We start from the raw sequence: 13,894 nt of genomic DNA on the forward strand, positions 1-13,894 counted from the left end.
TTTATTTTAAAATTTAACCAAGAAGGTATAAAAATGTTGTTTAATTTATAAAAAAAAATAGTCAGTAAGGTATTGACTGATATATTTATATATATATAATATCACTGATACATTTTAAATTTTATTATTTTATTATTCTAAAAATGTTGTTTATTTTATAAAAACTAGTCAGTAAAGTATTGACTGATAACTTATAAATTGTATTATTTTATTATTCTAAATATGTTGTTTATTTTAAAATTTAACCAAGAAGGTATAAAAATGTTGTTTATTTTATAAAAAACTAGTCAGTAAGGTATTGACTGATAACTTTTAAATACAATTATTTTATTATTCGAAAAATGTGTTTTATTTTAAAATTTATCCAAGAGGTCCAATTAAAGATATAGGCGGTCCAAATTAAGCAACCGGTTGCCTAAGATGGACCACTTGGTACATTTAAAAAAAAAAAAAAATATTACCATTAAAACCTTTAAAAAAAAAAAAAAACTAACTATACCAAACTGTTGTTTACATGTTTAGCTACAACCTTAGTGCAGTTAAATACTTATTATTTTAAATTATTATCTGTAATACTCCTAAATGTTCAAAGTGGTCCAACCTAGGGAACTCTCCCTTATAATCTTAATCGCAAGAACCGGGCCATTAAAATACGCGAAAATTTGGACATTATTCTAAGACTTATTGTATAAAATATTTTATAAATTTAATAAAAAATTTATTCGTTCAATAAAATTTTAATCAAATTACTGAAAAAAAATTATCATTTTAATAAATCAGATTTATAAAACGTGTATTTTCTATTTATTAATTCAATAAAATTTCTATCAACATAATTTTTTTTTTTATTGACTTGATAATTTATTTTTTCTTATTAATAAAGGTGTTTTATTGATGGTAGATAAATATAATTTATCGAAATTAATCGTTATTTTTCGCTGAGTGTAAAGCAGTGATCTCAAACTCAAATTGCCAACGGGCCGTGTACATAAAAGATTCACGGTCAAAACACCATTTTTAAACTTGTTTACTCATTTTAATACTAAATTTATTAAAAATGCAATTTTAATACTAAAAATAATAAATTAAGACAAAATGTATTTCATTTATTTTTTATAATAGTTATAACAAAGATGTAAAATATATTGATTTTATTTTTAATAATAATAATAATTTATGTTTATTTCCGAGCTGCACTTGATACCTGACATTTCTTATTTTGTACCAAACTGTTTATATTTGCTGCTGAATGCCATATGTAGAACAGATTGAAATTTTACATTGGAAATTTGATTGCGGCTTTTATATTTATTCAACTTCACGAGGAAAAATAATTGTTCACATACATACGTACTACCGAACATGGATACATGGAACTATACAAATAAATACACAATAGTCAATACACCAAATATGAGTAAAATAATATTATAATACAATTTATATTGATAGATTATTTTTATCATATTTTTATTAACATCATCGAATTAAATTTTTATTACAAATACCAATATCAAACATTCTATATGCCATATAAAATAGTTTATAAAAAAAATTCAACATTTTTGAAGAAATAAAATATAAATATTTATTTCAAACCACACTAAAATAGTTTGCAGGCTACCTGTTTGAGACCACTGCATTTTAAAGTATTATTACCGTAAAAAAAAACTTCATGGTGGTGATATGGAAATTAATGAATTAAGAGTTTTGGATAATTGTACAAAATAAATATCTACATTCTGCATAGGACTGTGCGATTATTTTTATTAATCGATTATTATAATCGATTATTCGATTAATCGATTGTTTTTAACGAATGATAAATAATCGAATGTTCGAATAATCGAATAATCGAATAATAATCGAATAATCGAATAATCGAATAATAATCGAAAAACTACAATCTTAAACATGAAAATATAATTATAAAAGGGGGTGTTCAAACTTAAAAGACGAATACAAGATGTTGGATTTATATCTGCATTTAAGCATTCGTTGAATAAGACTAGTCTAAAGTTTTTAGCGTTTACATAAAACAATATATCTAGCAAAAAGAAGTGGAAAATCATCATGAAATATTGTGTTTGCATTAATTATTTTGACTGAAATTACTGAATCAAAACGGAGAAAGATAGAAGAAAGTAGTAATTGATGTTTACCCGGAGTCCGGACGGCCGGACGAAGAAGAGTGAGTATAAATATAGAAATTACATACAAAATAAAGCGAAGAGTTAAACAATAACTTAAATGAGTAAAAATAATAATACGATAATAACTATTATTACTTATAACTTTATAAGGCTTGCATGTTTGAGCGGGTCTACGTAATATTTTTCATTGGCTTATTGTTTACACGGAGGCCGGAGTGCCGGACAATACAGTATACAGTAACAGTATACACTATTTGGCTATATTATGCTAGTTCATCAGCAGTCAGTACTCAGCACTCAGCAGTCAGCACTCAGCACGCGGAATTTAATAATTAGGTATATTAAAAATTAAAATATACAGAAGACAGAAATACAGAATAACGAAAGTAAATACCTACCAATATTACCATTACTTTATTCATATGTTTAACTATTAATTTCATTGTAATAACAATAGTAATGTAGTTCATGTATAATATTATATAGTACATATTTGAGGTACTTCTTTTATTTAAAATTCATACCTTAGTAATTGTATATTGTATAACATTAATTATTGTCCTAAATTTATCATTTTACCTATATTATTTTCAATAGAAGTACCAAGTACCTGAAGCCCTGAACTCTGAAGTACCAATATGAGTGAAATATGGCAAGTATTCAAAAAAGACGACGGAGGTAAAGTAATATGTGTATCGTGCAATAAAAAATATGCGAATCCCGGATCAAGTACAACCAACATGTGGAACCATTTGAGATTTAAACACAAACCAAAATTTCTTGAACTTGATCGGCTACGCAGGGGATTATCAGGAGGAGTGTTTGATCAAGGCGCTTCTATAGACAACGATGAGTAAGTAAAAACTTATAAGCTCTAATATTTAATGTATATCATAATCCAAGATGGTAAAATATTCTAAGTATGGTTTAAAGTACTTTTTTACGACAGTAAAGAGTTGAATTTTATTGTAAAATAGTATGTAAATTTTCAAATGCATGACATTGTTTTTAATAATTGTATTTAATGGTTAAGCAATATTAATTTTTGTAGCGTTAAAAATAATAATTAATTCCAACGTATATTAATATTATGAGGTAAATCATAAAGTTTTTTTTATATTTTATAAAAATTATGCGGAGTATTAAAAAATTGACGAACGATAGGCATGTTGTTTCACACGTCCAGTCACCTGACTCCTGACGTTTTTATCAGTGGCAGCGCTAGATATTTTCTATTGAGGGGGGGGAATTAATATCGGTAAGAAATATATGTATGGCTACTCAATCACCCATTAATTAATTTATACCACATTTTCAGAAATTATTGCTAAAAATGTTTTGGGTATAATATGCTTTACCTATTTCTAAATAAATAATCAAAAAAAATACCAACAATATTATATTAAGTATTTTAGATTCTGAACAGTGATGAATGTATTGATTTTACAATGATGTGTGTTTTTTTTTTATTTTTTATTTTTTTGTGTCTGTCAGCAAGGTTCTGGATAGTAATAGTGCTTCGACTTTTTGACTCAGCACCGTTTCTGATAGGAAAGTGAATGCCATTGGTGCATTATAGAGGTCAAAAGTAAGAAATGTCCAATACTTTTCAAACGCGTCAGGAAAAACCCTAAAAAAAGTAACGGAAAAATGGGAATTTTTACGCAAAACCAGTATTCGACAAAATCTATAATTTCATTTTACTGTAACTCAAAAAATAAAAACTGTAAATACTTGAAACTTTCACCATATGTTTATATTAGCGTTGTCTACACATGGTTACATTTTCAAAGTATTTTGACTTTTTTTGAGCTATTTATAGACAATTTAAATTTTCTATTTTTCTAAGTATTTTTTTTTTGAAATATCCATTAAAAAAAATTGGCCGCCCAAAAAATTTTTGAAAATTTAATACAATGTTACTTATAAGTTGTTCTTATAAGAGATAAAAAAATAAAAAGCGTAAGTCACAATTATTTTTTTATAAGCGCTTAAAGTTCAAATGTTTACGAAATATGTCAAAATCGCAAAAATATGCAAGTAATTTTGAAGTTAAAAATTCATAAAAATTTTTTTATTTATATCTTAAGTTTAAAATTTCAACACAATGTTTTCAATAAGTTTTTCTTCAAGTAACTGTAAAAAAACTCGAGCGTAATTTTAGAAAAAAATTTTATGAAAGTTTGAATTTTAAATTTTTACAAAATTGCGTAAAATAAAGATTTATCGAAAACTGATTTTTGATATTTGTTATTATTCAAAAAGTATAAGTCGTAAACTCTTACTAGTTGTTTAGATTTCCATTTTTTTTATATAATTATATTTTCAAAATATTTCACTAATTTTTAATCTATTTACAGGCAATTTAAATATTCGATTTTTTAAAATTTTTTTTTTTTAATGTTGATAAAAAAAAATTCTTTGGAACAAAATACTTGAAAATTTAATAGACGACTCAGTATTAGTTGTTCTTACTGTCATTCAAAAATTATAAAAAAGCATAGGCACAATTTTTTTTTATAAACGTTTGAAGTGAAAATATTGACAAAATTCGTCAAAATCATGAATATTTGCTAATTATTTTGAAGTTAAAAATAAATAAAAAAATTTTCATTTAAAGCTAAGACTTGAAAATTTAATTCAAGATTGTCCATAAGTTGAGCTTAGAATAATTATAAAAAAAATTGAGGATTATCCATTTAAAAAATTTTACGGTTGTTTAAATTTTCACGAAATCAAAAATTCGCTCGTAAAATAACGATTTACAAACAAACGAATTTTGATTTTTGTTATATGACAATATTTTAATATAATAATATATCCTATACTGACAAATCATCTCCGTTCATAATCGTTTTTCGTATACAATGATACCTATCATTGCATTCAAATTTAACCTACTCTAGTCCGAGCCCCGAGGTCCACCCCACCCCCTAATGTACAGCAGAGCGATTTTCCGGTTTTTTTCCTTTTATCTATATGCTGAAAATTATTTTTAGTTATTAAATTACTGTGGAATTTTCTTTTGTGCATTTAAGATAAAAATGTCTAAATATCCGTTAACATATTTCATTATATTTTTATTAGGTCTGAATCTGAAAGTATTGAATCAAATTTGATACAATTACAACCTTCTACTTCAAATGAAGAACTAGAAATTAGTCAATCATGTTCAAATATTTCTCAGTCTTCTAATACTGACACCTCCTCAGTCACAAACTCCTCATTTGCTACAGTTCACGAGACAAGCTCTGCAAGTACAACTAGACAGTTAAAAATGACACAATTCACTCTTAATAAAAGTGCAAAAATCAAAATTGATAGTGCACTTGCATATTTCATTGCAACAAATATGATGCCGTACAGTTTAGTGGAAAAGGAGGGATTTAAAGTATTTGTGAATGCGTTAAATCCTAGCTACAAGCTACCAGGCCGAAAACTCTCACATAATCCCGAATTCCCTCTATGTATAGTGAAACACGTACCATTATAGAAAACATAATTAGGAGCGCCAATTTTTTTACTTTCACCACGGACTGCTGGACTTCAAGTTCAAACCAACCGTTTATTGGTCTCACGTGCCATTTCATCAACGTTAACTTCAAATTAATTTCAGCCTGTTTAGGTTGCATTGAACTATCAGAGGACCATACTGGTGAGAATATAGCCGATGTACTTCAAATGTTGATTTTAGATTATGAGATACCGGATTGGAAAATATGTTCGATGGTGACTGATTATGGATCGAATATGCTTAAGGCTGTACGCAATTTAAATATACCACATGTAGCTTGTTTTGGCCATGCTCTTAACACAGCAGTTTCACGTATCTTTAATATGGACGAAATAAAAGATGTAGTCCATAAAGTCAAATCCATTCATAATATATTTGCCCATAGTTGGAAGGCAGTTCGAGAAATGGGAAAAATCCAGGAAAAATTTAGCTTGCCAAATAAAAAATTTCCATCTTACTCAAAAACTCGTTGGTGGTCGATGCTGGAACTAATTAATATTATTATTGAACAAGAACTTGGACTCACAAGTTTTCTACGAACATATAAAAATGGCACATTTAAAAATTTATCTTTTCAAGACTCAGACATAATTGTGTTAAAAAATCTAAGTTCTATAATACAGCCAATCCGGGAAATCACTGATAATTTAGCCGGCGATTCGTATGTCACGGGTTCGGCTATACTACCAGTTATTTCTTCACTCAAGTCAAAATTATCCCAAATAACAGAACTAAATGAAAGTGAAGATACGGACATCAACGGAAGACAGATTAAGAAAATGTACAAAACCATTATTGATATTCTAGATCAACGCTATCAAGGTAACACATTGCTGGTTATGTGTACCGTATTGGATCCGAGGTTTAAAATCGAATACATAACGTATGATGATATATCGGTTTTAAAGAAAACCGTCGGTGAATTTTGCGAAGACACATATAAGAGTACCGTAAATGGCAGTTATGATAACGATAGTAATAACCAACTGGCACCACAGAAAAAAACCAAAACTGGTCTGTCCGTAATTTTTGGCACTCCTGAAAATAATATGGATAATTTTCAAGTAAGAATTTGAATATAAATTATTTTACTTTATTGTTAATAAATTTTAATTGTATAATTGTAGGATGTTCCATTAAGCCAAAAATTAAGACATGAATTGGACTTATATCTAAACAACCCAATAATTGGCTTTGAACAAGATCCACTAGATTGGTGGAACTTAAACAAAACGACATATCCAATTATGTTTGTTTCAGCCAAGAAAGCTATGACTGTTCAGGCTACAAGCGTAGCGTCTGAACGTATTTTCAGTAAAGGTGGCTGTGTACTAACTGACCATAGAGCATCGTTAACCAACGAACACGCCAGTCAGCTTATTTTTTTAACTATGAATAAGGACTATGTACCTAAACCAGCGTTTTAAATATTATTTTATTTTTATTAGTTTTATAGATTTATTTTTAAGATGTAAGTATGACCGAAGGTAAACGGCAGTACATTTTGTAACAGAAATGTATTTACAATTTTTATGAATAAATTGATTAACTCAGAACAATTATTTGATTATTCATATTACTATTATTACAACATTATTGAGTATTCGATTGTAAATTATAATTCGACGATTATTCGGTTAATCGAATAATCGAATACTATTCGATTATTCGTCGATCGATTAATAATCGTACAATAGCCTCGAAATATTCGATTAATCGATTATAATCGAAAATTATAAATATAATCGATTATTATGGGGAAAAAATAATCGCAGTCCTAATTCTGCATAGTATAGTATATTGTTAAAATTCAATAAAAATTAATTTAAAAAAAAATGTAATTTTGGCTGCACTAATGTGCACAAAATTAAATACACAATACTACATGGTAGAGAAAATAAATATTGCGTTAAAATCATGCTCCTAAGTCATTTACAAATAAATATTATAAACACATATTATCTAAAATAATTTGTAATTGTAATATTTGATTAATTAATTTATAAAATATATTATGTTTCATTGTTATTAAAATATAACAATTAATACAAAAATAAAATAATGAAAATTGTTTTATTTTAAATTATATTAAATAAAACATATATATAACTTAATATATTCAATTTTATATTGCACATCATAATAATAATTATTATTATTATTATCTATTATACTAGGTACTACTATAATCAATTACTTACCTTTTTATTGTCCATCTCCATTTAAAAAGATCTATTAGATTATACAGTACTGTATTACAAATAAAGCGAATAATAAAACAATTAATATTTATACAGCAATCCGATCTAGTTCGTACTTATATATGCTATAGACAGCGGTTAAAATCATAATAAAATATCTAAGCAATAACATTTAGCATAGGAAAACAATATTATAATAAAGATAAAATAAAATATGTCTTAGCATGGTTACCCATTAACAAAGGTAGTGCCTCCAGGGACGAACCGAAGGGGTGTCATGACGGCAATATTTGATTTTCAGTCGGCAAAATGGAATTTATTTTCACCTGATTAAACCATTTTTTTTAAGACGAGGAAAGGAAAATTAAATACTTTTTTAATATTGTTTTGACTCAATATTTTCGTAATGGGTTATGGAGCGGATTTGCAAAAGTATAGCGAGACTGCGAGAATCGACAGTCGGCATAAGATAGAAACTTAATGATCGGATCATTGCTCATAACTAGGGCTAGGATTTATATGCAATAAAAAATGATTGAATATGCATTTGGTTTATTAAAAATATGCAAAAATATGCAATAAAAATATGCTTAAATAAACCAAATAAATATTATTTAAAAAAAACATTTTCTATAATTTTTTTTTAAATACCAATTAATAAAAATAAATATGTTAAACACTTAAATATAAAAACATTAAAAAAAATCTAAAATCTTAAAATCTCTATAATATTAATTGATATAAAATTGATAAAGCTACTCGAATGAATTACATGAAACAATTACGTGATGTTTTAAATTTTCAAAGATGAACGATCTTCTGTTTGACCTTAATATGTTTTTATATTTGCTAAAACTCCGTTCGACATCACATGACGTAATTTTTGCATATCTAAATTTGGTAACTTCCCCAGGAGTTAGATTTGGAAAATCTTCATCTACATTGTTGCCATTTAAAATATTACGTATCGTAGACATAGCTTTTAGCCCAGTATTTTTTTCTAACACATTTTTATATTTTTTGTCGATTTTTTCAGCGATCGGTCCTTTGTTTTGGTCAAGTTTATATTTGGTGTTTTCAACGATTTCCAAACTTTCATCGAGGAAAAGTGATGCATTTTCTAATTTCAAAATAGATTGAATGATAAAGCCAAAGTTACTTTTTATATAAGCTAAATCATTTTGTATAGTTATATTTTCAAATAAAGCTATAGCATTCTTTATGGATTTTGCAGTATTTTCGTCTAAAGACAAAAGCACTGATTTTATGGAATTGAAATTATCAGCATAATATGATGTGGCTTCTAGCCAAGTTCCCCATCGGGTAAGTATTGGCTGTGGAGGTAAAGGTAATTCTGGAAATAATTCTCGAAATTTCATCACACGACTCGGAGCTTTTAAAAATACTTTTTTTACACAACTTATCATATTATCGATATTTGGATACTCAAGTCTTATTGTTCACACACTCTGTGTAAACCATGGGCTACACATGTCACATGTATCATGTTTGGAAATAATACAGTTAGTGTATTAGCCGTTTTCACCATGTATGGTGCAGCGTCAGTTAAAAATAAAAAAACTTTATTATATTTAATGTCGTTGGGCCAAAGTATATTTAAAGCATCGTGAAATAATTTTCTTACTGTTTGATAATTGCACTTTGAAATTTCCTCGCAAGTCAATAAATACGATTTAGAACATTTATCTTCATGCATAAGACCAACTATAACATTAGCTACGTACCTTCCTTCAACGTCTGTAGTTTCATCAATTGAAACATAAATGGGGCCCTCACCAATTTCTTTACGAATACGGTCAATTACTTCATTGTAAAGAACTGATACATACTTTTTTCGTATTGTAGATTGATCCGGAATATTTTTACCAGTATACTTTTGCAAAAATGTATTAAAAGTTGTATTATGCAATTTCCATAAAGGGATATCAGAAGCTAAAAATGCACGACATAAATCGAGCGAAAATTCTGAGTTCTGATCTTCAAATGAGTCTTTAATAAATATTTGTTTCATTTTTTCTTTTCTTGTTGAATTACTGAGATGTTTTGCTGTACTTAAATGCTGAGTGACTTGAAAGCGCTTATTTGATGATACTGCCTGGTCACAAATATTACAAAATAGTGTTTTACCATCGGTTTTAAAAACTGTACTAGAAAACTCTTCGACATATTGTCGAAGTTTTGCACTGGTACTTTGTATTTTTGGCATTTTATAATTGAATGTAGGTATTAGGTAAGTACGTAACGAAACCAATACAGTTCGCAAACAACACGGCAACGTATCACTACACACAATACGACGATCACTGTCAAACACAAACTAACTTTTAGCTGTATGCTTTTATTTAGTAAGCATACGGGTATGCGACAGTAAGATAAGATAAGATAAAATTACATTTGGGTATTTTTGTACTGCGATAAAATAAATTAATATACTATAAAACATGCACTTTTTGTGTTTTTGTAGTCGAAATGTATAAAAATATTCATTTTGTTCGAAATATGCAGAAATATGCATTTTGTCCAAAATATGCAAAAATATGACAAATAAAAATACCACCATTTACCTCAGCTAGAGCTAATTCGTGGACATTACTTACAAAATAAGTAATCAGAAGTTGCAAAAAAAACATACCAATGCATATAAATCCTAGCCCTACTCATAACATAACACGCATATCTACTTATAACGATATAATAATATTATATCATGCATTATACAGTAGAAAATCAATAAACCGTCTATTTCTATCATCCGTAATCGCAATTAAGTAATGCTGGCATGCGGCGACGGTTGTGACTTGTGGTGGGCAAGTATAATATAATACGTTATCAAGTGAGGATACCTCTACCTATACAAAATACGCGATAATCGCGTTTCGAAGAAACACTCAACAGACGAAAATTACCGATTTCCATGTATTGTATATAATGTGTATGTTTGACGTCTGTACAACTGTAGTTGACAACAGTCTGTTGTACACCTTATTCGGTATTTTAAAAATTGTGCTTACTTCGCGAGTTATTTTCTGGTACAAGGCGTTTATTTTATATATTGTATTGCGAACATTTAAATCCAATGTCGACTACTACAAATAAGTCTCTAAAGCGTGTAAAACTAGAGTGTTTGGAGTGTAGATCAAGTTTTGATGATGACCATCGTAAAAAACATGAGATTAATTGTCACGACGGAAAGAGAACGAAGGTTAAGAATTTTGGAGCACCTGATAACCCATTTGTTCCTAGTAAAAGGAATACAAAACATAAACCACCATCGGTAAGCTTCATATTTTATTCGATTTTATTTTACTGGGACTTAGAAAGTATTACTAGTTGTAAATTGAAATTTTTCATTCAAAACCTACCCTGTTTATTTCGAGGCTTAAAATATCTTATGACATTTTTTAATGATTAGATTAAAACCATTGGTAAATAATTAGGTACCTACATTTTATGCAAATACAATTATTAAGATTATTTTACATCTATATAGGTTATGATAGAAGAGGACGATTGATTCTTATAATGTAGATAATGATTTGGCAACAGTATGCAACTTAGTAGGTAAGCAACATCTATCTAAAAATTCGGTTGCAACTGAAAAATCTTTGGACAGTCCTATTATTGAAAAAAGTGAACATCATATTGCTACAAAATTACCCATAAATGCTGACATTGTAATACCTATGCAAAATTCTGAAAAAATTGAAGACTTGGTTAACTTGTGCAGGTCAGTTGAAAATACTTGTTAATGAAGTGAAGGAATGCGATTTAATTTTAGATAAAATTAAAACTGAACAATTTCCGAACCCAGTTTTATTTTTAATTAATAGTGTTCAGAAAGTAAGAACTATTCAAAACATAGCTGATACTTTTTTAAAAAATGCATCAGGTATTTTAACACAAACTATCAGCAATAATGCGACCAATATTTTATACGATCAAACCGAATACAACAGCTTAATTGATCATGATCCAGGCAAACGAGAAAAAATTGTAACTAGTTCACAGAGACATTATTTAATTTCATTAGGACCTCATCAGCCTAAACTTACTTCATATCCCAGAAACAAAAGTATCAATACGAACAAACAACGGCAATTTTCTTCACGTTGGTATATTGAGTTTCCTTTGTTGGAATATAGTATTAAAAAAGACTCGGCTTATTGTTTTGTATGTTTTTATTTCCAAATGGTCCGGATCGAGGGTTTTCCGATAATGCTTGGGTCACTGAAGGCGTCAGGGTATGGCACAAAATTAAAAGTAGGGGTAAAAATAAACCTGGGAAACTTTCTGAGCATTTCTCTTGTTCAGCTCATAAAGCTGCATTAAGAGACTACTGTAATTTTTTGAAGACATCTTGTCATAATGATGTTTTATTTGATCAAACAAATAGAGAAAAATCAATTCAAATTCAGCATGAGCGTGAATATAATAAGCAAGTTATTAAAATCCTTATGGACACTGCTCGTACTTTAGCTCGGCAAGGGTTGGCATTTAGAGGTGATGGAGATGATAAAAATGAAAATTTCATTCAAATCGTGGAATTACTTTCCAGACATTGTAATGTTATAAAAACGTGGTTAGATAATAAATCTATGAGACTATATCATGTGACGTATCTTGGTTCTAGGTCTCAAAATGAATTCATAGAACTGCTATCTTCAGAAGCTAGAAATCGAGTAATTGAGGAGGTAAAAAATGCGGAAATTTATTCAGTTCTGGCAGACACGACTCCCGATATTACCCACCAAGATAGATTGGCAATATGTGTACGATACGTTAATAATAATGGAAATGTTAAAGAGAGACTTCTTGAAATAAATTAATGTACGGATAAAACTGGATTCGGGATTGCAAAGAATATTTATGATACCTTAGTAAGAGATGAATTAAATCCAGACTTCATCGCTTTTCAGTCTTATGATTTTGCCTCAAGTATGTCTGGTCAATTCCATGGAGCGCAAAAAGAACTTTCAAAACTGGCCAATCACCATATACCTTATATCCCATGTCAAGCGCACCGTATTAACACATTTTTAGAACATGGCTGCAATGCTAGTGTCATTATACTTAACTTAATTAGTAACCTAGAGAGTCTATATGTTTTTTTAATGCTAGTACAAAGCGGTATGGAATTCTTAGTAAAAAATTATCTGAAATTGAAGGTAGTTTGCAGTTGTGTAATTTATCAAAAACGCGATGGACGGCTCATGCAGAATCGGTAAAAGCAGTTTGGACGTCGTTTGAAATAATTCTTGAAACTTTGCAAGAAATCTCCTCTTCAAATTTGTACGATAGAAAAACTAAAAGTCAATTAATAACTCTATTTAAAAAAATAACAACATTTGATTTTATTGTTTCAATAATGTTTATGAAAAATGTATTATATAAACTCAAAGCACTCACAGAGAAGTTGGAAGCAAAGGACTTGAATATAATTGATGCAATTAATTTAATAGAGGGTACAATTAAATCTCTTGAAAATATAAACAAAGATTCTGATGGACTGGACACTATAACAGACGCAGTTCTAATATTTTCAAGAAAAATAGATTTAGATCCAATAGCAGATTTTAAGAAACATCATCATAAACGGTCGATACCAAAAAGAATAGATTCTAAAGTCTATTCCAAATGAGATCAGCCTTCGGCGGCCTGTTGTGCGCACAAGGGCGTAGCTTCACTACAAGCACGGACTTGAACTTTGCCGTCGCGGAAAGACGGCTAGAATGACGCAATTAGTCTATTATAGACCAGCGACCTGTACAAATAACTTAAATTGCATTGTATACCCTGAAACAAATTGAGTGTGGAGCTGTACATTGTGATGTATTTTTCCGTACCGTCACTCGCACAGTCACACGTTACATTATAAGTTATAATGAATAATAGGTAATAATTTATTACCTATTTCATATGTTTGTTGACGTTATTTCATTCTGATATAAATTTAAAATTAGTAAGGTATTTCTAAATTTCCACTTCAAATTTAATTCAAACTAAGA

The 13,894-nt window shown here is 28.6% G+C and overlaps 1 protein-coding gene across 1 annotated transcript; it reads left to right on the forward strand.

Moving 5' to 3' along the window:
• The first annotated feature begins 2,791 nt into the window (after positions 1 to 2,791).
• Positions 2,792 to 7,094, forward strand: LOC112592033 (zinc finger BED domain-containing protein 1-like). The gene is made up of 4 exons (XM_025335997.1): positions 2,792 to 3,006; positions 5,241 to 5,620; positions 5,770 to 6,689; positions 6,795 to 7,094. Exons 1-4 carry the CDS (start codon positions 2,792 to 2,794, stop codon positions 7,092 to 7,094), a joined length of 1,815 nt encoding a protein of 604 aa, XP_025191782.1.
• Positions 7,095 to 13,894: the final 6,800 nt, after the last annotated feature.

Source organism: Melanaphis sacchari, unplaced genomic scaffold (assembly GCF_002803265.2).
Source record: "Melanaphis sacchari strain LSU unplaced genomic scaffold, SCAv2.0 Contig153_pilon_pilon, whole genome shotgun sequence".
NCBI classification, from domain to species: domain Eukaryota; kingdom Metazoa; phylum Arthropoda; class Insecta; order Hemiptera; family Aphididae; genus Melanaphis; species Melanaphis sacchari.